The 26,261-nt window shown below is 34.8% G+C and overlaps 1 protein-coding gene across 3 annotated transcripts; it reads right to left on the bottom strand.

The window, feature by feature from the left end:
- Positions 1–6: 6 nt before the first annotated feature.
- On the bottom strand, positions 7–24,302 carry LOC112050301 (proton-coupled amino acid transporter-like protein pathetic). 3 transcript variants are annotated; one of them, XM_024088537.2, is made up of 9 exons: positions 24,120–24,302; positions 16,347–16,478; positions 15,590–15,740; positions 14,957–15,078; positions 12,328–12,412; positions 11,094–11,338; positions 8,737–8,949; positions 7,654–7,823; positions 7–938 (listed from the first exon to the last, which is right to left on the bottom strand). In XM_024088537.2, the coding sequence occupies exons 1-9, from the start codon at positions 24,155–24,157 to the stop codon at positions 700–702; spliced, it is 1,395 nt and encodes a 464-aa protein (XP_023944305.2). In that variant the 5' UTR covers positions 24,158–24,302; the 3' UTR covers positions 7–699. The 3 variants fall into 3 exon arrangements, with proteins under 3 accessions (XP_023944305.2, XP_023944307.2, XP_023944306.2); XM_024088539.2 differs by lacking the exon at positions 24,120–24,302 and adding an exon at positions 20,989–21,142; XM_024088538.2 differs by lacking the exon at positions 24,120–24,302 and adding an exon at positions 20,989–21,119 and having other exon boundaries at positions 16,347–16,473.
- Positions 24,303–26,261: the final 1,959 nt, after the last annotated feature.

Below are 26,261 nucleotides of genomic sequence, written 5' to 3'. Positions count from 1 at the left end.
ATACACTTTAGTTTTGAATTGTTTTATTTACGTAAACTTACCTACAATAAAAACATTTTATAATTTGCAACATTTTGGTATCTGCTAATTTTATAGTTAGTTAAATTTAGAATAGTGTACAAATGTGCATCGGACTAGGTCCAAACTATTTTATTGATTATTGTTGTTGTAATTAGAGGTCATGAGTTCGATCCTCACCCGTCGGACTGTTGTCGTACCCAATGGCGAGCTCAAGACTTTTAACTAGGGTAGGCGCTATGCGTGAAAATTGCACATATTATCTAATTCCATCTCCAATATAGATTCGTAATGAGTCCTGAGGGAGGCAGTGCACTTTCGCATCTATGAAGTGCACTCCACTGGTCGTACCCACTCCTAATACAGTCTTGAGTGGAATCGAAAGTGTATCTAAGAATGTAAAGTCTAATAGCGTAGGTAATGCTATTGCCGATCTACCCTACTTAGTGTCCGTTTATAGCAATAATTGTACATTATACACTAGCTATTTACTGTCGTCAATTATCCCTTGTAGATTGAACTCCTGTTTACACATACAACTCAACTGCGGCAAAGATGTTTGTCATCAAATATAGGTACTTATCTATTCATTATTATCATTAAAATAATACTTCTATATAAAATATTTACAAGCGTATCAAACATTACAATTATTCTATTATCACCTCAAGTAACGCAACTCTAAGTAGTTCTAATAATTTCTCTAATACTTTGCATGACGCCCGTCACTAGAACGAAGCCACCAAAGACGATGAGAATAGCATCTTTGATTAGAATATAGTTGAATTTCCCCAGGCCTCGGTCCCAGCAAAAGATGAGTTCCATTAGCGACGGAGCTATGAGGCCCAGGAAAGAGTAAAAGAATGCACCTTCGAGTCCGATCACTTGTTCCAGCCGTGGTAAAGACGCGGCAGCGATTACTGAAAATATAAAAAATGGTGAGGACTTTTTAATCTACAGGGATCACGTGAAACGTCGTAATTATTAAGCATCCAAGTGATTTGCATAGAATTCTTTTATACACTAGGCGGCCACGACCATGAAAGCGGTCGCCAATCTACGAATAGACTGCTATGAACGCTCGCGCACTAGTTCTATGCTTTTACCGCTTTACAACTGGTCTGTTGCCTATAATCCAAAAGTTCGCACTCGACTAAAATACTAGTAGTCTGAACTAGGCCTTAGTCGTAGTCGTAAGTCTGGTCGTAGCGGTCTCCTATCCTACTATACCAACCGTATGGATCGTGCCAACCACTTCAACGTTCGTGGGAATCACATTTCCAGGTTTATATTTACCGACATAAGTTCGTGGGAACTATAGCTCCCAAGAGAGTTGCTGCAACAATTTTGCAAAATTAAACTCTAACATGTAAAATATAAGGTATATAATAACCACCCAGTGTTGTGGCTGTCGTGAACAACGGAACATCTTAACGCAATATCCCACTTCTTAAGGCAAGATCCCTGGTAATTTTAAAACGTACGTAGTTATTTATAGACTCGAAATCACGTTTGGGGAAAGTATCAGATACCTACAAATTGTCACAAGTCACAACTTAACCCCAAGAGAACACATAGACAGAAAGAGTTCTGCGTTCTGAACTTTAGAGTTCTACGTTCCTACGCTCTCTATAATTTAACTTCAGTACACCACGCAGAGACCCGACGGGTTAGTAATAATAATTGGTCTCGTTCCTATCTTTATCCTTTAATCTAAGATTGCAATGTACAATGTATTTATTTTTAATAACAGACGCCATGCGGTTTTACCCGCGTAGTTCCCGTTCCTATAAGAATATCGCGATATAATACAGCATAGATCACCCGGGCAGAGGCGTCTTTACGTACAGTGCAGGGGGTGCATTGCACCCGGGCGCCGCGATCTAAGGAACGCCCGAGCAACACCCACCGCGCGCCATGCTGGCGGGTCCGAATGCGGTATAACCTCACGAAAAAAATACTCCGTTAACCCTTAAATGCATGAAGTCTTCTTTATCAACAAAAAAAATATTTTGTTATGTATAAATGACCATAGATTACGGGAAAAATATTGAAAAACATCATATATGTATAAATTTATTTATTTATATAAAAAACCACCATGTGCCGTTTTCGGCACTACATGCATTTGCGACATAAATTTTGATTTAGTTTCTATGTATCTCATTGAATCATTTTTTCGATTTTTTTTACACTTAAATGAACCTTGTACTTCTTCCACATGGTCACTCATCATGGTCGTGGTTAATATATCTGTCGGCACATATACCTTTGTCTGTCTACCGTCCTTATTTGTTTGTGACCTACTCCATCTTGTATCACATTTTATCATTTACCGAGGTAAAACTTGACATAGCTTTTCTTTTTGTACTTTTTCAAGTGACTCCTGTGATGAACTGGAACTTAGATGGCCTCTTGTGTGAAGGACTTACATAATGTATCATATGGTAATGGTAACATATTCTTCATACGTTCCTCGTGGCACAGACTTCTTCATTTAGATGACAGCTTACAGGATTTTCGATGGAAAATTTAAAATGGCAGCTTGCAAGCAATTTTATCTTCTGCAAAAACTAAATTTCTTCTTCTTCTTCTTATATTCTGACCGACTGATGGTAACATATTTGGAATATGGGAAGTAAATGTGGCATCCTCTTCTGTGAGAAAGGGGTTCATCATTAGAGTCAGAAATGCTGCCGCGTTCTAAAGGGGGATCATCATAGCTGCCACCATCGTCAGCACCAGCATCTCCATCATCTTTTAATTCATCTAAAAATTCTAGACGACTTGGAGAGAAATTTTAATCTTCATTGTAAGCTTCTATATCGTTTTCAGAAATATCGCCATATTCTAGAGTGCCTCCTGAATCACCTATGTCCTTGTCCGTTATAACTGTAAGCTCATATCAGCACCAGGTTCAAATCAAGCGGGAAATAAAAAAATATAGCAGAAAAATCGTAAATTGAATTGATAAGCGGTCTATAATAAAATTCAAAGGAAGTACTGAAGTAAAGAAAAAAATATACTCTAAATGCATATTGGGTCGTTTTCGGGACAAGGCTTATGGCGCAGTTTTCTATGTTGTTTTGAAGCAAAAATGAAAAATTCATCAAAAATCATAAAAAAGAAGTACATACCTGCGTGATAAATATTTTTTCGTGACGCGAATTGCTAAAGTAATTGAGCTTAGCTGCGATTGAAACTCGCAAAAACCACTTGACAACTAAAAGAAGGTATAGGTTCGCAAATTGTCATATATAAAAATAAGGCCGACACATCCATAGATATATGTTAGTTTTCCTTTATTATTAGATATTATTTATGATTTTTACAACATACAACACTGTTCAAGACTAAAAATTTACGATTAAAATGAGAAGAAAGTCGTTGTGCCGTTTCCGGCACCATATGCATTTAAGGGTTAAATATATGTAAAAAGAAAACCTCTTTAATATTATTTCTTTTTGGTAATTTACTTTTTTTTTCATGACATTGTCACATTTGAAATATTCGATATATTATTATTGACTTAACAGCAAAACATTAAAATTTTTATTAAAATATAAAGTAAATGTAAATAATAGCTTTGAATGTTGTTTTTATATTTTATTTATAGAAACACAAACATGCTTTTATTACTACTATCACATTCATGTGAAATAATTATCATTATAAAACAACATTCAAATTCAGAGTTATTTACAGTTTTAACAACTCCTGTTTTATCTTTATCCTTAAACCAACAATTTTCTATTAAATGGTAACGTTTCCCCTTTTTTTCTTTCACACATATGGGGCATGGTTTTGTTTGTTCCTTTTTATTTAATTTAGTGTCAGAGCAAATATTGTTTTTATTATCATATTTATTATTTCTTACAAGGTGTTCCAATTTCCCAATTTCATAATAAAGATCCTCAGTACTTTTTAAAGCTGCTCGATCAATCTGATCCCCCACATAATTCGGTAATCCAACCGCTATAAGGTCAATAAGTGTTTCGGTATCAATTGATTTCCTTACTTCCAGTAAAAGTTTTTCTTTTTTTAAACCATATGCAAGTAATGAACCTGTTTGATATTTAAAGGACAGAGCATATCTAATGGGTGACAATCCTTTGTTTGCAAATGTTTCACAAAAACTTTTTTCCCATTTGTCCCATTTTGATTCTATTGTATGTTTCATTATCATACAACTATACCAATCGACACTAGATGTGCCACCATTAATAAAAGTAAAGTTACTATTGAATGATACGTTAGATATTTCTGGAATTTATGATTCAGGTTCAAATGTATCATTGATTGATGCAAAATGAACAACTAAAAATCGTACAATTTAATGATCCAAAAGAAAATGAAGACATAAATAAATGTGAAGTGAATTTCAATGAACATATTGACACGGCAAATTTTGAAATATTGGTAAATCATCTTGATTTATCCCAACAATCAGAAATTGATAAGTTGGTAGAAAAATATAAACAAGTGTTTGCTAAGGATAAATATGATATCGGCACTGTACGGGATTATGAAGCACATATTGATTTAAGTGTAGATAAATATTGTTGCAAACGTCCTTACAGATGTACAGCTGAAGACAGAATAGAAATAGAAAACTATTAAAAAATAATTTAATTGAGGAATCTTATAGCCCATTTGCTGCCCCAGTTACTTTAGCATATAAAAAAGAAGACGGTAAGAGAACAAGGCTATGTATAGATTTTAGAGAATTGAACAAAATTGTTATTCCCCAATCACAACCATTTCCGTTGATTGAAGATTTAATGATCAAAGCTGTGAATTGCGAATATTTTTCTACTTTCGACATAAATTCAGCCTTTTGGTCAATTCCTTTGAAAATAGAAGACAGGTACAAAACTGGCTTTGTTACACAAGAAGGACACTTTCAATGGACGTGTCTTCCGTTTGGATTAAAGACTGCGTCAGCCATTTTTCAAAGAATATTGGGAAATATTATAAGAAAATACGAACTTTCTGGTTTTGCAGTAAACTTTATAGATGACATTTTTAATTTTTTCTAAAACTTTTGAAGAACATATATTACATATATCTAAGTTACTTGAGGCAGGCAGTTACTAAAGGAAGGCTTAAAACTGAAATTTTCAAAATGTACTTTTGCGGAAAAATACGCAAAATATTTGGGTCACATAATAGAAAATAATTCAGTAAGGCATTTGAAAGATTATTTGTCTGCTGTAAAAAACTTTCCACTTCCAAAAACAAAAAAAAATATACGCCAATTCTTAGGAAAAGTTAATTTTCATCATAAATTCATACCACACAGTGCAATTATTTTAGATCCATTACACAATTTATTAAGAAAAGATGTGAAATTCATATGGACTGCAGAATGTCAAGAAGCATTTGATAAAATAAAAACATTATTATGTTCAAAACCAGTTCTAAATATTTTTGACCCAGAACTACCAATATACATTTATACAGACGCTAGTATAAAGGGTGTAGGAGCGGTTTTGAAACAAAAAGATAAAAATCAGGATATAAGACCAGTTGCTTATTTCTCAAAAAAGTTAACTGAAACTCAAAAAAAGAAGAAAGCTATATATCTAGAGTGCTTAGCAATAAAAGAATCTATAAAATATTGGCAACACTGGCTTATGGGAAAAGAATTTATTGTATATTCAGATCATAAACCATTAGAAAATATGAACATTAAATCAAGGACTGATGAGGAACTAGGAGATTTGATGTATTATTTATCTCAATATAATTTCAAGATAAAATATAACCCAGGAAAATCCAACCAGGAAGCCGACTGTTTAAGCAGAAACCCAGTTTTAGAACCACACGAAAACAGAGATGATTGTTTAAAAGTTGTAAATTTAATAAGTCTACAAGATATAAAGAATGACCAATATAGAAATCAAGACCTACAAAAACAAAAACTTATTAACAAAAATGGAATTTACTACAAAAAGAATAAAAGACGAGAAAAGATTATATTATCAGAAGAGATGAGCATAAATCTTATAAAAGATGTTCACGTTAGTTATTGTCACATTGGGAGGACCCAGATGATAAATAAATTAACACCATTTTATACAGCAAAAAATTTCATCAAAAACATTAAAGAAATGTGTGATGAATGTGAAACTTGTATTAAAAACAAATCAAGGAAGAAATCAAAATATGGTTTAATGTCTCATTTAGGTCCTGCAACACAACCTTTTCACATTGTATCAATTGATACCATTGGCGGTTTTGGAGGATCACGATCAACAAAAAAATACTTACATCTTTTAGTTGATCATTTCACAAGATATGCTTATATTTCTACATCAAAGACACAAAGCTCCACAGATTTTATTAAACTAATGAAAAATGTTACAGAAACTTACAAAGTAGATATGGTATTAACAGACCAGTACCCTGGTATCAATTCCAAGGAATTCAAAGAATTTCTGAACCAGGAAAATATAAAAATGATTTTCACTGCTGTGGATACACCTTTTTCAAATGGACTTAATGAAAGGCTAAATCAAACATTAGTCAATAAAATAAGGTGTAAGATTAATGAAAATCAGAATAAAACAGCATGGAGTACAATTGCGCAAAAATGTGTAGAAAAATATAATGAAACAGAACACACTGTTACGAAATTTGCTCCAAAATATCTTTTAGAAGGAGAAAATGTGAATATTTTGCCAAATGAACTGAAATCAAGATACACTAAAGACGATCTAGAAAGAGACAGAAAACTAGCTCTGGAAAACACACTAAAATCTCACAATTATAATAAAAAAATATTCGACCAGAATAGGCAAGAATATAGATTGAAAATAGGAGATAGAGTATATGTAGAAAACGGAAATCGTTTAAATAGAAAGAAAACCGATGAATTAAGAATTGGACCGTTCAAAATTGTACAAAGGATTTCCAATTCAATCTATGAAGTTGATACCGGCCACAAAAAAGCGGAATCAAACTTTTATCATATCACAAAACTGTATCCTGTTCTTAATGATAGAACAATTATAAATTAGAGAACATTATTTAGATAAAGTTCTTTTTTAAGGGGGGGAGATGTAAAAAGAAAACCTCTTTAATATTATTTCTTTTTGGTAATTTACTTTTTTTTTCATGACATTGTCACATTTGAAATATTCGATATATTATTATTGACTTAACAGCAAAACATTAAAATTTTTATTAAAATATAAAGTAAATGTAAATAATAGCTTTGAATGTTGTTTTTATATTTTATTTATAGAAACACAAACAAGCTTTTATTACTACTATCACATTCATGTGAAATAATTATCATTATATATATATATATACATACCTACATTTTGCATGGAATCTAAAGCTGTCTAGTTTTAGCAAAGAGAGGCAAATAGGTAACTACTTATAAGGTTTTTGTTTGCTACACAAATTAAGTTTAGTTGAAGTGCTGTTTGTACCTACATATTCCATTTTAACAGCGCTCATCACGTATATGTACTAGAGGGCGCTAGGGTGATGATTGCACCCGGGCGCTACGTGAGCTAGAGACGCCTCTACACCCGGGGCTATAGTAGCTTCCCAACAGTGAAAGAATTTTTTAAATCGGTTCAACTTCAGTAATTTCGGAGCCTATAAAAATATATCACCCACCAGTAACGATGGCGAAGAATGCTCTCATGACGCCTTGAGCTACATTATGGTATTTTTGTCCAACGAGATGTTTCGTATTGCGCCACACGATTTCCATTGGCACGTAGAATTGTAGAATGTAAGTGAAGAAGATCGCCAAGATGATGAAAACTTTTGCCATTAATGCGGGTCTGAAAGTTTAATAAAAAGATTTATCAATTAAAAGTATATTTTCTTAATTTATACAGCTAGACAATTAACATGAAATCTTTGAACAAACCAAACTATCTAGCACCTAAGAAAGCGAACAGCGTAATCTATCTTATGGGTACTACGCCCAGACACTGGAAAACCAGCGTATGGGTGTTTAGGTTCATCACACAAATATTTACCAGTAGTGGTAATCGAACCTACGGCTGTGGATGCAGAAAGCAGGGTCACTGCCCACTGCGCCACACCGTTTTATGGACTTAGAAGAGGTCCAACTTTATTTTATCCATACCTATGACGGTTTCTACGTGGCTTCATAACGCTAGATGGCAGTAGATGGTAAAAATTACAGATCATACATTAAACTCGTTCTCAAGTTCTGGATGCGGTTTAACGTTACTGGTACACAAGTGGGTAATTTTGTTTTCATTTTTGAACTGTGTATATTGCCCAAAATGACCGGAAGTAGGTACATCTTTGCTGGTAGGCTGGTAACTAGTTCATTCGTTCATGCATTTTAAATTACATAGTTACCACAACATTAACAAGACCGGGAGCCGCAGCAGAAAAAGCTGAAACCGGTAAGTTGCACAACTATGCCTCTCTGACTGATAGTTACATATTTGTTCCTTTTGCCGTGGATACCCTTGTGCCATGGAGTCCTCCGAACCATTTCACCGCGGCTATAGTTGCCTCGACTGGTGACAGAAGGGCTAGCTCATTTTTGTACAACGGATCAGCCTAACTGTCCAGTGCGGGAATGCAGCCAGTATTCTTACCACCACTCCCCATGATTTGTATAGTTATCTCAAGTTCGTTTATTCTTTCTCAATAAAAAAAAAACATCTGAGATCGAATTTATAGATGACTAAAAATCATGTTTGCGTTACTAACATTTCTTCTGTAGGCAGATTTAATGTAATGCTTCCTTCCGCAGCGTCTCCATACCGCAAGTATCCCAAAATCCCCATAATCATGTAGAGGAGGACTACAATGGTCATCGTAATATTCAACACGCCGGGACACCCGAGGAAGTGTTGAGGTTTAGCCATGGTGTTCTCTACTGGCAGAACTACTCCAATGCCTTCCATTGCGAATATAACTGTACTGAAACAATTCAAATAAAGTGTTTCATCTTCTTCAAAGTCAGTGTTATGAAAAATTAAAAAAAAAATCAAAATTCATATTAGGCTTACTTTACAAGCACTTTTGAAAAGTCAGGATTATGTCATAATTTCTCTTAATCTAATGGTGGTAATAATCTATACTTATAATAAATCTGTAGAGAGGTCAATTCTGTACATGAAATATATTTCCAAAATAACTATCAGGGGGTGATTAGTGGTCGATACTGATGCCAAAAATGCAATCAGTAAAATTTTTGTCTGTCTGTCTGTCTGTCTGTCTGTCTGTCTGTCTGTCTGTCTGTCTGTATGTTCTTTATAGAAACAAAAACTACTGGACGGATTTTAACGAAACTTGGTACAATTATTGAACATACTCCTGGGCAGGTTATAGTATACTTTTCATTACGCTACGATCAATAGGAGCAGAGCAGTGAAGAAAAATGTTGAGAAAACGGGAGAAGTTACTCAATTTTTCAAGCTTCCGTCGCGTGTACTGCCTTAATGGTTAAAGCTACATAGAAATCATGTATGACGGAAATGTTCTCCTTAAAATTATCTATAAAAACACAACAGCATATATACGTCTATCTTTTATGTTTGACTCACAATAACACGTGTAACTCCCGATAGCTTAGCAGTTCGGAGCTTTCTAAATATATTTGTCTACTCTTATGTTTATAACACTCATCACTCATCCCAAATAAGAAAGTTAATATTATTACCTATTCAATAAAAAAAGAATCATAAAAATCGGTGAAGAAACACCAAAGTTATACATGAAATACGCTAAGCCATCGCGCGTGAATACTAATTCATGCTTTAAGGATTAAGTATTTTTGTGTAACGGTTGCCGCGCTCGACGCAACTCGCGGTGGGAGGAATAAATAAAGAAGTGCAGCCTTAATGAGTAGGGTAGGGGTATGGTAGGGTAAGGCAGGGGTAGGGTAGGGTAGGGGTATGGTAGTGGTAGGGTAGGGATAGGGTTGGGATAGGGTAGGGTAGGGGTAGGGTAGAGGTACGTTAGGGTAGGGTAGGATAGCGGTTCCTAGGGGGGGGGGGATAGTTAGTTGAAAGTTTACAACGACTTTCACGCGGACGAAGTCGCGGGCGTCCGCTAGTTGGTAATAATAGTCTAAAAATTTAAAATTAAAGTAACGAGGTTTCCTAAAGCGCCTTGGTCCGAGAAGAGCCTATTTTTTGTTTACCATCATTTTACTAAAATATATAAAACTTATGCACATAGTCGTACAGTTTAACACCAAGCTTTCTTATAATTTATATAATCATTAACATTGTAATAAGACTTTCCTAAGAGCTTGCGTTTAAAACACAATAATTTGAACTTTTGAGAGTATGTATTTCATAATCTAAAACTTGCTGGTGATCTTTAATTCAAGGTTTCTAAAGAAACTTAAACAAGTTATTGTAGACTAGCCGACGCCTCGCGGACTGGTAATTCCCGTTCCCGTGGAAATACGGGGATAAAATGCAGCCTATGACACTAACAAATAACGTGGCTTTCTATTGGTATAAGAATTATCAAAATCGGTTCAGTAGGTCCAGAGATTACCCCCTACAACCTCACAAACTTTACCTCTTTATGCTATTAATATAGAAGTATAAATAACCACATTTGAATAGTATTTTTACCCACAAACACTAGGACCAGCTCCCCAGAAATTGGTACAAATATTTTATAGTGTTTGGCTAAATGTAACTAGGGACTGAAATCGCCCGCCAAATTTAAATAATCATTATTTTAAACAAATTAAAAAACATGCGTTTTCATAATTTGTTTAAATATTTTTTTTGTTTGTAAATACACTACTTACCTATACTATAAGTATTAAGCTCAGTATTTCAATATTTGCACTATAATTTTGAGATTACATACTCTTATTTTTAATTTAGCGGGCGATTTAAGTATCTACTTTCATTAGCCAAACTCTACCTACATACCTAGCTAAAAAGAGGTTCTAAAGAAAGTTGCAGAAAATAAAGTCCTCTTAGACTTCTAAATATAGAAGTCCATGTAATAACATAGACCATTAAGAAAAACAAAGTCAGCTCGTTACAAATAGAAACAATTTTGGCTTTTTAAAACAAACAACAAAATGCACTAACCCGATAAATAGCGGTAATCGTCCAACTGGTACCGACATTGGTCGTGAGTCAAAACTGGGGAAGTCAGCGCAAATGTAATAGAGGCAGATCATAAAAGTCAGTACTAATAACACGTTGGCGAAACCAGAAAACGGAGCGATGTATTTGAGGTTCTTGATCTGTGTGAACAATAGTATTGGTACCAGGAACATTAAGCAGTACAAAGTTATAGTTAGATTGTTCTTTTCATAAAAGTAGTCCACGATCTGAAAAAAAAAATATTTTGGTATAATCGCACAATCATAATATTAAACACTAATGTTATAAAGGCGAAAATTTGTGTGTGTAAGTATGTTTTGAGAGCCGTGATATATGACCATAGACCTCTGCCTCCGATTCCGGAGGTTGTAGATTCGAATCCGGTCTGGAGCATGCACCTCCAACTTTTCAGATGTGTGCATTTTAAGAAATAAATATCACGTGTCTCAAACGGTGAAGGAAAAACATCGTGAGGAAACCTACATACCTACCTGAGAATTTTATTAATTTTCTACGCGAGTGAAGTCTGCGAATCTCCTCAGAATGAGAGGGGTAAGACTTTAGTCCACCACGCTGGCCTAATGCTGATTGGCAGACTTCACACACGCAGAGAATTAAGAAAATTCTCAGGTGCGTAGGTTTCCTCGTGATGTTTTTCCTTCACCATTTCAGACAAGTGATATTTAATTTCTTAAAATGCACATACTTAACATTTCGTGGAGAGCCGTGATAGCCCAGTGGATATGACCGCTGCCTCAGATTCCGGAGAGTGTGGGTTCGAATCCGGTCCGGGGCATGCACCTCCAACTTTTCAGTTGTGTGCATTTTAAGAAATTAAATATCACGTGTCTCAAACGGTGAAGGAAAACATCGTGAGGAAACCTGCATACCAGAGAATTTTCTTAATTCTCCGAGTGTGTGAAGTATGCCAATCCGCATTGGGCCAGCGTGGTGGACTATTGGCCTAACCCCTCTCATTCTGAGAGGGGACTCGAGCTCAGCAGTGAGCCGAATATGGGTTGATGACGACGACATACTTAACTAAAAAATTGGAGGTGAATGTACCGGACCGGATTCGAACTTACGCCCTCTGAATCGAATGCAGAGGTCATATCCACTGAGCCATCACGTGTCTGACCCAGTAATGGACTGTAAAAGGGCTGATAATGATGAAAAATTGACAGTGAACTTTAGTGTTGAAATCTGTCCAAAATACCTGCTGCACGGATTCCACAAGCAGGATGACATATACAGCACAGGCGCCAAGAATTGTGACGGCCATCGCCCAATCTATAAATATCCTGAAACGTGATTGTGAACATTCATTGACGTGTCATAAACACATCATTTTGATTGCGTTGATAAATAATATCTATATTACAGCTCGTGCGCTGTAGCAAGGTGCGGGTGATAGTTCATTTTTACTCTTGAAAGTTTGCCGTGATTCACGATAATAGTACGTAATTATGAACGTCATACGGCAACTGTCATCCGCACCAAGCTACAACGCACGAACCATATTATCTTGTACATATTTATTCTGTGGTAATTATTATAGAGAAGTAAAGTTTGTGGTATTGTAGTGGTAATCTCTGGATCTACTGAACCGACTGAAAATTATTTCACCACTAGAAAGCCATTATTTATGAGTGTCGTAGGCTCATTTTGTACCCGTATTATCACGGAAACGGGAACTATGCGGATGAAACCGCGGAGCCGGGCTAGTAAATAATAAACTTGAAATAACCATGAGTAAAAATCCATAGAGAGTTCTTTTTATAGCAAGATTAACTAATGGTTGAAATATTATACCTATAAGTTTCTACGTACATTTATTAAAGTAGTACATTGAGTAATATCCCCCTCTATCTAGTCTGTTAGGAGAGGTTACTAGTGGCGAAGGATAGAATTTTGACGAAGGCAAGCCATCCCAAAGAAAAGGAAATTCATACCGCTTGATACAAACTCCGATTTCTCATACATCCATACATATTTATTAGAATAGTTAATAGGTATCTATGTATGGATTTTTAAAAGGTAACCCGGCAGGAATCAGCGTGTATGGACTCTTCGCCGCTGGTGGGTACCACAATAGTCCAGGCGGGGATCGAACCACGACCTCTGAAGACGGTGGTGTCTGACTCTTTTAACGTTGAGCTGTATTAGGTATTCTTCTCGCTACTGAGACTTAGGAATAAGTCCTAAGTCTCAGTAGCAGCAGTACATATTTTATGTTTTAAGTAAATGTCTATGTCTGGATTATATTTCTGTAGTATTAAGTAAATAGGTAAGTACCTACCTAAATCAACGTTTTTTGGAAATATAATGTAACCTTTGTTCTTATACATGACGGTCAGATAAACATCTTTTTCAACTATACGAGTAGGTATCGTTTTTGTAAGTTTCGCATCGTAACGTCACGCAGTACAAGTAACAGTAAGTATAATTAATTTATTAATTAAAAAACACGCATATCACGGCATTTCTAATAGCCTGTCCGCCATATTAGAATTAAGTCACGTGACTATTTTTGTCGTATTCCCGACAGCAAAGCCTTTCATTTGATACCCATATCATGGGGGTGGATTTTAAACAGCCAGTCCGCCATCTTGTGGAGGCCACCATATTAGATTTGTAATGACGTTTCTTAGCTAGTTATATTAAAAATGATGAATGATCCCTAAAAAAACATGACTAGATGTTGAAGGGATGTTCTGATGATACTTGATCAATACTTGTCATCAGAACTCCTCCTCCTAATCCTAATCGAAGACCGGGAAGCTTAGACAATGGTCTAAGCCGGGAAGTGGGTTAAAATAAGATTCCAAGATTTTCTTACATATCTACAAAGTTAAAAGTGAAGCTAATTTATGCGTGTTAAAAAGATTTTCCTGTTACTGACATTACTGTGTGTATTTATTTTCAGTAGTTTCGGAGCCTGTACAAACGTACAAACTTACATATTTTTTTTCCTCTTTATAATATTAGTATAGATTAACATTTTTCTGACAACGATATATTTTCTTTACAACTTCTGGCGATGGCGGGACCTTAATAATAATCATTAAATGAATATGGCATTGACTTCTGATATCACATTGATATTGCGTGCTAACAAAAAAATGTCTGTCTCATTTTCGCTTTGAGAATCTTATTTCGAACTTTGGTATAGATATTTAAGGAAGGTTACGATTAGCAAAATTATTCTTTTGAGACTTGTAGCAAATTCATCGAACTCTCCCTAAATATAGTGTTTCGGGTCCCTAAATTTGAACAATGGTTTTGGTATGGGCTATGTTTATATACAAAACCCTAGAATGGAAAACAATATGTGTAACTCTCCGTAAATTTTCTCAGATACAGATTTATGTTGGCTATTGACCGTAACTGACCTAATCAAAAACTTCAGTCGGCTACTTGAAGTTTCAAATTCTTCTACAGTGAAATAGCTCTATAACAAGAGTTCAGAATGATTCCTCATTGCTTGCGTACTTCCATCTGTCAGGGCCCGATCCAGGGGGGACATTTGCCCAGAGCGTCAAAAATGAGGGGCGGCAATAATGAAGTACGACAAAATTAACTTATTACAGCAGACATATTTTATTTCTTTCAACTAGTTTAGTATGTTTACTTACCAAACTAGGCTCATAAAAGTATACTATTCTAACAATAAACGAATATAATAATAAAAAGAGGATTTTCGGGTAATGTTAAGGGCGGCAAAATTTATCTTTGCCCGGAGCAACAGAATTGCTGGATCGGCCCCTGCCGTCTGTAGGCACTGGGCTGTTAGGTACTTAATTGTTTCATACTTCTTGAGAATTACTAATTATGAGTAGTCTTACCTCATAGCTTTTGAAAATTTCCGTAACGGCTGAGGACCGGTCGCAAACACAGCTTCAACTGTTTCTGCATATCCGAGAGATGGAACTTTTGTCTCTTTACACACATCTTGCGAGGTTTTAACCTGAAAAATTTAATTCACCGAATAATTATGCAATAGTAATACACAAATTAGATAAGGTAACGTTACGATTCAAGCTAGTTACCTCCCAATGGTTGAATAATGTAATCAAATGCTACATCGGAGGATGGAGGCTTTGGCTGTGGCTACTGGCTAGTTACCACACTACTGGCAAAGATGTATTTAGCGTTTTAGCGTTCCTATATGATGTCGTGTAGTAACCGAAAGGGGTGTGGATTTTCAACATACTCTTAACAAGTTAGCCTGCTTCCATCTTAGATTGCATCATGATTTAGGTACTTATCTCCAGGTGAGTTTGTAGATAAGACACGTTAAGAGTTAACTTGTAAAGAATAAAAAAAATGTGTAAGATAAATAGAGAGAAGTAATTCGAAATTAGCATCCGAAATAATGCTAAGTTGTTATAGTTTATTATTGAGAAATTCATGTCTCTTACGTACCATTGTGGATTATATATTCATTTATGAGAATTATGGTAGAAAAAATGTATTACCAATAAAAAAACACAGTGCGTACATATATATCCCAGTATTATAGTTCCGAATATACCAACTATAGTGCCTGCATTTTTGAATGCAGCCGGCATTGCAAGGATTCCCGAACCGAGCGAGGATTTTAAAAGATTGGCAAAAGATCTTATGTCCCTGAAATTATAAAACATAATTTTTAGTTACTCGTATTTAATTAATTTATGCAATTTTTTTTGTTTGTTACTATCACTGGTAGGTTGCATACCCTGCAAAAGCAAGCACATGCAATTCTTTCTACTTAAAATCTGCTCTTTCGATGTGAAACCATTAGGTATAACAATTTACGTAGAAACATATGATAGAATTTCCATGTTTGGATTTTGCACGCTGTATCTTGTAAAGCTGTCGTCGTATAATAGTCAGTAAATAGGTTTAAGTATGTTAAATAGAAATAGAGAGCCGTGACAGCCCAGTGGATATGACCTCTTCCTCCGATTCCGGAGGGTGTGGGTTCGAATCCGGTCTGTGGCATGCACCTCCAACTTTTCAGTTGTGTGCTTTTTAAAAAATAAATATAACTTGTCTCAAACAGTGAAGGAAAAACATCGTGAGGAAACCCGCACAGAATTTTCTTAATTCTCTGCGTGTGTGAAATCTGCCAATCCGCATTGGGCCAGCGTGTTGAACTATTGGCCTAATACCTCTCATACTGAGAGGAGACTCGAGCTCAGCAGTGAGCCGAATGTGGGTTGATAATGAAGATATTAAATAGATACTTACGAATTAGGATGTTCCAGTTTTCTGTTATGAAAAGGTTCGTAGGCATTTTCAACTTCATTTTCTTTGCATTTAGTATTAATGGTGTTGATTGATATTGAAGAGGGGAAAATTCCATTTTCAGTGATGACTGCTCTGTGAAAAAAATGATTAAGACCATGTAAGTAGCGGCAAATATAACCCTGACATATCGGCCCTTTACACAATTTTCAGATTAATGTACGTATTGGAGTAGTATTTACTTACTTTGAGTTATCTCTCTCATATTTAGAGCTAAGCCCCCCCCCACCCCCCCATACTACTCGTCTTTCATACAGAAGAAAATGAGTTCAATGAGGTAGGCTATTAGATGAGGCTGTTGAATTAATGACTATAACTGAACATTGTATTCGATAATGCAAATAATGAGCTGATAAAATAATCGACAATCGATCTATTTATTTCACACTGTACTCGATTATTATTTATTTCACACTGTTCATTTATTTGTTATCGTTAAGATTAATACAAAGTAAACATTGTTCATAGATCACTTCATTGTTTATGCTGTATATTTAAGGTTTGTTTAATGTCTTTTTCAAAACTTTCCAAATGCACTGCTCAGATATTTATCTAATGAATATTTAATTGTAATAAATTACGTCATCAGTATAGCATGCACAGACTAGGTTAATTAAATTAGACGGGGATAAATTAAAAAAAATATCTTCATACGAATGGAGTTTTTACAACGTGGGTGAAACCACGGTACACAGATAGTACCTAATTAACAAATTTTAATATACATACGACTTTTTAATACGACAATACATACGAATAAAATTGTATAAAAATATTTTTTTACAGTTGAATTTTTTATATATATATTTTTTTATTATCCATAGATTTTTCAACGTATTAACACTGAACAAGTGTCGTTTACTACTAGAACTTTAAACATAACTAGCTGACTCCGCGCGGGTTTACCCGCGTGGTTCCCGTAGGAAAACGGGGATAATATATAGCCTATAGCCTTCCTCGATAAATGGGCCATCTAACACTGAAATAATTTTTCAAATCGGACAAGCAGTTCCTGAGATTAGCGCGTTTAATCAAACACACAAACAAACTTTTCAGCTTTATTATTAAGTATAGATCATGTATCGTTACCGGATTTTTTTTTTTATTTTCCAGGTATGCACGAAATATCTTAGGTATCTAATAAACACGAACGTACCTACCTACTTGTGATTACTGAGCCCAGTGTTATGTATGGAATAATAACCATATGGAATTTATACGATGCTTAAACATACTATTTCTAATAATAATATCTACCTAAAGTAGGTATAATGTTTATTTGTATTATTTTATAGGTAGGTAATATATGTATATGTACTCCTACTAATATTATAAACGCGAAAGTTTGTATGGATGTTTGGATGTTTGTTGCTCTTTAACACCGCTATTACTGAAGCGATTTGGCTGAAATTTATAATGGAAATAGATTTTACTCTGGATTAACACATAGGCTACTTTTTATCCCGAAAAAATCCATGATTTTTTATCAAGTTCGATAAAAATCCTTCAAGAAGATATTTATACTAAAGATATATAGATATTTTATACTAAAGATAGGGCACTAGCACATCAAAAATGAGGCGGAAAAATGTGCATAATTGTCTTAATTCCATTTAGTCGTTTATTTAACAACAAAAATTAATTTAAATACATAATACCTAAATATTGTCTATAATATCGAGTTGTGTGTTTAGGAAGTTTAAAAAGTTTTATCTATGGTATCTAGGGTAAAAAAGATATATAAATAAATATAATTATAATGTAAGTAAATACAAAATTGTGCATGTCTGCGCTCAGTGCAGTCGCTAATCACTTTTTGCGGTAATTTTTTATAGTATAAAATAATCATTGGTGGAAGCCCTAATTTCACGTAAACGAAGTCGCGGGTATCAGCTAGTATCTAATAATAATATAACGAAATCATACTAGAGTTAATTCGGTGAAACAAAGTCGCATATCATCAAGTTATCTGATTTAATTAATCTCACAGACCATGGGCGTCATAATTAAAGTGTATAATACGTCACAAAGATTCTTCAATAGGCTTAAGCAAGATTATGGTAATAAAAGTGATATATTAGGTACCTATCTATGTGTCACATCATATAAGCAATGCGATCGATATTCCCAGTAGATTGAATAATTTTGCGGGAGTTTTATTTTTTTATACTAATAGGTACTAGCAGAGAGCATAACTTGTAGCGTGGAAATACCAATTGGTCTAAGTTTCGGCATAAGGAATATATCATCTGTTATATATTCGGGATAAAATATACAGGGTGATTCGGTCTTTAGTGCGGATATTTTTTTTCGTGGTTCTGTATCATTAATAGAATATAAATCTACAAACAGTTCGATACATTTAATGTAATTTTTTTTTTAATTTATGTCTTTAAAATAACAAAATAATGTACATATTATTACTAAACAAGATATATTCAGCTTAAAAGTGATCTGGTGACGTCCTTTAGGTATCAAACGAAAATAAAATAAACGCACAATAGGGTGACCCTAAAATTCTGTTCAAAAGTAAATAACTTTAGCTAACGATAATTTTGTTATTTTTGAGTTAAAAAAAAAAAGAAAAAATACGTGATCATTAAATTTTGTTTATGCACAAAATATAAAAATATCCGCACTAAAAAAAATTTCTTCCTGTATATGATAGGAAATATTCACATATATAGTTTTTACCAAAAATATTTTATATTATATATATGTTACGTTCCAAAAAAATTACCGCAAAAAGTGATCCCAATTTAGCTACGTCACACGTGCTCAATTTTATGATTACTTTCATTATATATTTATGTATATATATTTATTTTAGACTCCCTGAACACACAACTCGACATTTTAGAAATTTAGGTACCTATTATTTGGTTGAATAATTTTCGTTGTTTGCTATGCGATAAATTAAATTAGGACAATTAGCCACTTTTGACCGCCTCAGTTTCGACGCGCCAGTGACATATCTGTAGTATAAAATCTTTGGTTAGGTGGTAAATATTATGTGAGTTATAATAATGAGATCGATGGTCCAGATCTCGGAATAGTATTGAAAATTTTTAGTACAAAAAATAAAATATTGATTTATTTTTCGGTTTACCCGAACCTCATGGGGAACTCGAAGGTGACTCATGATTTAAACAGTTAAGCAACTAGCTATTAGACAAGGCTGATTTTATATTAAATAAATAAAAAATTCATGTTTGCCATTAAAGGCAATCAAAACCCATAATACATTTCGACAGAAATAGATGGAAACGTATAACTCATGAAGTCAACTAAATCAGTCGTCGGTTTAAATGATAGAAACATTCATGTTTATTATATCAATTAACGAGAAAAGGTCAAATCAGCAATGAAAATGTGATACGTGGGCTTGGAAAATCAAGGAAAACAACCTTTACAGTTTTATGTAATTGGATACAAATGTGCAACTTGGTATTTTATTACTAAGTAGGTATCTACTCACCTTACAACGTATCAACGGAAATATTTGCATGGATTGCACTGGATAAGTGTTATTATTTAAAATAGGTAGTTAACACGCATACACTTACGGTCATGGAGGAGCAGCTTGTGCCAGACTTACTTCTTTTTAAGAAGTCTGAAAGTTTTAAAAAGCTAAGAGTTTAGAATGTGGTGGCTTTGGAAGTTAGATTCCAAGCATAAGGCTTGGGATTGCCAGACTTACTTCGCTTTATGAAGTCTGAAAGGTTTAAATATCTAAAGCCACCAAGGTCCAAAATTATTTTGGTTTTTAAATTGGCTACCTTACCTATGGTAGGAGCATTTTTGTCGCACAAACTTTCAACCTTTATGAACGTTTGTCTAACGCAGAAAGGTATGTCTGGCTAACGCAGGTTCTCCTTCTATCAAGCTTCCTATATCCAAGTTCTAACAAACCTTATATGGTTAATGAAATTAAAAAATATGACACGAGATGATAATGATGAAATAAAACGTTGCTAGAAATCGATGATAATATAATAATATAATATGATATAAGTACGGACCAATTTAAATACATAATAATTAATAGGGTTATAGTTTCATAATTTTCTAGTACCCTATAGATTTAATATCTACGCAAACGCTTCTAATATGCATGTACCTACTCGTAAATTGTTTAAAACGCGCAAGAAGCGTCAAGTATCAAATCATCGCAAAATTCAATACTGAAATCCAAAAATAGCTTAAATTTCCCTTCATTACAACATTTACAGTTTGCCACTAGCCATATTTTATTAAAATATATTTCTATATGCTGTTATATATATTTTTAATAAATTAAATATCACATGTCTCAAACGGTGAAGGGAAAACATCGTGAGGAAACCTGCACTCCAGAAAATTTTCTTAATTTTCTGCACTGTGTGAAGTCTGCCAATCCGCATTCGGCTAGCGTGGTGGACTATTGGCCAAACCCCTCTCATTCTGAGAGGAGACTCGAGCTCAGCAGTGCCGAATATGGGTTGATGATGATGATGCTGTTATATGTATTCATGACAAAATATTTCAATTGGCTTTTAGCGGCTAATAAAATACAGATATTTTGTTTGAAAGCAAATCTACATACGCGTCGAAATCGGATCCTTCACCGTACATTGTCGATGCATTGCCGTACGTACGAGTATTTCATATCACCGTAACCTAATAACCACTTGGTAGTTAAAGTGTTTAGCTCTTTCATAGCTTGCGGCTTCTGTGATCAATATTAACGTACCTACCTACTTTATAGGTTCTACAAGCTTACAAAGTATTCATTATGTATTACATACGACGGTTACACGAGTTGACTGCGTTTTATCAATACGTTAGGAATTTGGCACTAATCTTCGTATATTTCGTTGCTGGTTTATTTATAAAAATGCATTTGCAACGCAACCGCACATCAATGCATTCAGCTGGCCTATTCACTATTTTGGTCTTTATTATCAATGTATTAAAATAATCATCAAAATGTCAATTGATTTGTCCAAATCTACTAACTATAAGATACTCACCAGTAGGCACCCGATGACATTTATTACATAGTCTCTCAGTAGTTATATAATCTCAATTACATAGAACTCAATTTCGTATACCTATACATATACGTTTTTTATATATATATACATATACGAAATTGAGACTACAACTAGCATACGTCAAAGAAATTAGCCTGCAGATGTGATCTAAAATATCAGATAGTTGCGCATCTAAATAGTTTTCATTATCATCAATATCAACCTGATTCAGCGGCTAACTATAGGGTCAGCCCCCCTAACCAAGTGGCAAATACCTACGATCGCTATCGCTTGAAAAACTAGAAAGATGTATGGGCATGACATTTGCTGTCGACAGGTCACGTGATCAAGATCTGTCATTCCCATATATTTTTCTAGTTTTCGAAGCGTTAGCGATCGTAGAAAAATATCGACGTGCCACTTGGCTACGTGGGCAGGACTGACATCCCAATTTGAGAATAATTATTTTTTTGATAGAAAGCAAAGTGCAATAGTTATGTTACATAAACTAATCTCAACCCAGGACCTCGTAAGTCTGAGCCACATGTGCAAACCACTGGACCAATGAAGCAGAGAGCCATACAAATATTTATATTTAACTAGCTGGCGCCGCGCGGTTTCACCCGCGTGGTTCCCGTTCCCGTAAGAACACGGGGATAATATATAGCCTTCCTCGATAAATGGGCTATCTAACACTAAAATAATTTTTCAAATCGGTCCAGTAGTTCTTGAGATTAGCGCGTTCAATCAAACAACCAAACAAACTCTTCAGCTTTATAATATTAGTATAGATTTCTAGTACTAATTTGCGATAACAGCATTCCTAACGGTTCACTCATATCACTTTCTTAACTTTTATTTATAACATGTTTATTGAGCGCTACTATTAATATTATTATAGAATTTGTTTTGTTTATTATTACACTTTATTGTTTGAATAGATGCCTCAAGAAAACAATAATAAAAACAAACAAAATGCCACGTTTTGTTTTGTGTTTTGTTCACGTTTTTAAAAGCTATCGAAATAAAATGTACATTTTAAGAAAATAAATATCACGAGTCTCAAAAGGTAAAGGAAAAATATCGTGAGGAAACCTGCATCATCTTAGTTCTCTGCTTGTGTAAAGCCCCTAACCCTTCTCATTCTGAGAGGAGACTCGAGCTCAACAGTGAGACGAATATGGTTAGATAATGATGATAATGATGAAAAGCTTTCGAATTGATTCGACCGTTTTATGTTTGACAATTGTACAGTTGTACACAAATCACTTGAAGAGATTCCATAATAATTATTTTTGCTTCAAATCTGTGCCTGTGTAGTACACAACTACCAACTGATCAAGAAACATGAATTTTTCAAATTAAAAGGCATAGAATTCAGATACAGCTGTATCCTTTTAGAATACCTGTATCTGACCCGGTGTCTTTTTAGAATACCTGTATTTGAACCTTGGATGTATAATGATTATTAAAATTCACAATCGTTTCTTTTTCATCATATTTAAAAAAAAATTCAAAATTCTTTTATTACAGGTAGGCTCAGTTTACTAGCACGTTTGAAACGTCAGTTGACTATTTGTGAAGATTCTACCACCAGATCGGAAAGCAGGTTCTGCTAAGAAAATCCGGCAAGAAACTCAACAGTTGCTCTTTTTAAAAAAGTATCATACAGTATTATTTATTACAGTTTCTTATACTTTTACTTCTTGTGTGAATGTGGAAGCTGATCCAATGTCATCCAATCATCTTTATCATTAAGAACCACATCAATGGATTTTTTTTAGTAAGAACGTTATATTATGTAGAAAAATATTATGTATAAAGTGTACCATTCATCAATAATATTTACATATAAGCGTCTTTATGATATGGCAAATATTATTGAAAAAAAAGTCTTTCAAAATATTTAAACACAAATTATTATCTTTTCTTCATTATATTGTTTAGCGAATCTATAACAAATCGATTTTCGATAGATGTATTTATTAATATTAGAATCTAAGCGATTTAATAATGATTATTAAGGAAAATATAAAACATATTGCGAATCGCTGGTAAGTATTCTGGTTTTACAAACCTGCTTTACCTTTGCGACCTAGTTAATCGAATTGTAGAAAACTTTAATATCTACACATAATTAAGCCAGTCAGATAGTTTACGTTAAATAAAAATAAATAACAATTGCGAAAACTATTCTATGTCAAGATAAAAATTGTATATGAAGGAATCCGCATAAACAGTCTGAAACATAGGCGTATATAGCGAGTGGGCCGGGTGGGCCAGGCCCACCCTAGAATAGACCAGTGCCCACCCTAGGATACTGGGCTACCAATTTGAAATTCTGCGATGGACGCCGAAAAACTAATAATTTTACACAAAATATCATTTAAAATATCAAATAATAACAATTACAACTTATAATAAAGAAAAACGTATAAGTAATAAACATTTTGAAAATATATCAAGACCTTTTCCGATACCTACCATAGACACAAAGGAAAAATAATAAATAAGTCGAGCCGTTTCAAAGGTCTGCGTTTACAAACATTGCTAACGAAATTTTTATATTGAGTGTCGACTCTATTCAGTGATATATAGTACTGAAAATAATCCTAGATACGCCAATGGTCTAAAATTTTGTAACACCTAATGTTACTTATTAGATAGATTATTTTATAAAACATCTGCAGCAAATACTTACGTAGAGCTAAATTCCTTCATGTTGTAACTGTCCGCCATCGCAGAAAATTCGCAAAATATTTGTCACAGTTTGTTTGTTTGTTTACATTCGTTCGAGTTATTTACTTTCAGTCTCACCGGTACATGTTTCTGAGTGAACGCGCGCGCATGCAATGACTTCGCGACGAATGAATTGACTGGGAACTCGTCTAGTCATCGGCATCTGTTTATAAATATTATGCTACTGTTAAAAGTTTGTGTCGTTTAATCTTCATAGAAATTATTTTTTATACGACTGCTACTTAGTATGCATCTATACTAATATTATAAAGCTGAAGAGTTTGTTTGTTTGTTTGATTAAACGCGCTAATCTTAGGAACTACTGGTCTGATTTGAAATATTCTTTCGGTGTTAGATAGCCCATTTATCGAGGAAGGCTATAGGCTATATTTTATCCCCGTACTCCTACGGGAACGGGAATCAGCGGGTAAAACCGCACGGCGTCTACTAGTCTGTTATAATATAACAGATACATAAGTAGCCTTGTTGGTCCAGTGGAAATATTACTAGCGGACGCCCGCGACTTCGTCCGCGTGGAATTTAGTTTTTCACAAATCCCTCGGGAACCATGGAGTTTTCCGGAATTAAAAGTAGCCTATGTGTTAATCTTTGCTATAATATATATCAATACAAAATGTCGGCTAATGCGGTTCAATAGTCGAGGCGTGAAAGAGTAACAAACATTCATATCGTCAATCTCTAGTATTTTCGCAAATCTCGGGACACCATGGATTATTTCCGGTTAAAAAGTAGCCTATGTGTTAATCCAGAGTAAAATCTATTTACATTCCTAATTTTAGCCAAATTGCTTCAGTTAAAGAGTAACAAACGTCCAAACAAACATCCAAACATCCATACAGACTTTCGCGTTTATAATGTTAGTAGGATAAAGTCCCAGGTTCGAAATCGAGGTCGAGCTCTAAATTAGTCCCGACTTGTGAAGTCAGTTGTGTAATACTCCTGTGTCTCAGAAAGATTCGTATTTAGTATTTGAATCTGATATCTGGCGCCCCTGGTCGCCCTGTCGCACCCTACCCTAAAGCCGCTTGTGTCATTGAATTAAACGAAATTAAGACTCTACGTAACACATGTGTAACAATTGTCATTCGGTGCCTACTGGTGGATATCATACAGTAGGTAGATAGTTTTCATTTGATTTGATGTTTATTTTAATAGGTTGACAATAAAGCCAAAATAGTGAATAGGCCAGCTGGGCGGGGATTGAAATACGTCCTCTTGGTGATGAGTCCGGGCCCTTGGAGCTATTGAGGTGCATAGAAGAAAATAGTCCCTTCTTTTCTGCAACTATTCGAGGATTTTTTTAAAATCCTGAACATACAATTAAGTTAGTAATCGAATTACAGTAATAAAGCAAACACAACTGCAACAGAGATGTCGTAAAAATTCAAGTCACATGCCTTTTGTAACTATGCGCATACATAGGTTCTATTGTAAAGTCGTAATATTCTACGATGACGAGTCAGCCTCTGTAACCAAGTTCTTTTTTATCCTATACAAGTTAGCCCTTGACTACAATCTCACCTGATGGTAAGTGATGATGCAGTCTAAGATGGAAGCGGGCTAACTTATTAGGAGGAGGATGAAAATCCACATCCCTTTCGGTTTCTACACGGCATCGTACCGGAACGCTAAATCTCTTGGCGGTACGTCTTTGCCGGTAGGGTGGTAACTAGCCACGGCCGAAGCTTCCCACCAGCCAGACCTGGACAAATTAAGAAAATCTCAATTTGACCAGCCGGGAATCGAACCCAGGACCTCCGTCTTGTAAATCCACCGAGCATACCACTGCGCCACGGAGGCCGTCAAGTGGCACGTCGATTCTCTTTCTACGATCGCAAACGCTTCGAAAACTAGAAAAATGTATGGGAATGACAGATCTTGATCACGTGACCTGTCGATAGCAAATGATCTATAGTCAAACAACCGTGATAGCCCAGTGGATATGACCTCTGCCTTCGTTTCGGAGGGCGTAGGTTCGAATCAGGTCCAGGGCACGAGCCTCCAACTTTTCAGTTATGTGTATTTCTAAAGAATTTAAATATCACGTGTCCCAAACGATGAAGGAACATCGTGAGGAAATCTA

This window comes from Bicyclus anynana, chromosome 6 (genome assembly GCF_947172395.1).
Source record: "Bicyclus anynana chromosome 6, ilBicAnyn1.1, whole genome shotgun sequence".
NCBI classification, from domain to species: Eukaryota; Metazoa; Arthropoda; class Insecta; order Lepidoptera; family Nymphalidae; genus Bicyclus; species Bicyclus anynana.
Note: the sequence above shows the minus strand (reverse complement) of the source record. Positions and strands in the feature narration are given on the sequence as shown.

Bases quoted from the DNA above. Each gene is read 5' to 3' on its own strand.
- LOC112050301 (XM_024088537.2), bottom strand. From the start codon at position 24,157: ATGGCGGACAGTTACAACATGAAGGAATTTAGCTCTAC. The intron at 8,950-11,093 runs GTTAGTGCATTT...GAATTGTTTCAG, and splicing joins CGATTACCGCTATTTATCGG to TACAGTTATATTCGCAATGG. The intron at 7,824-8,736 runs GTTAGTAACGCA...TTAAACTTTCAG, and splicing joins AATCTGCCTACAGAAGAAAT to ACCCGCATTAATGGCAAAAG.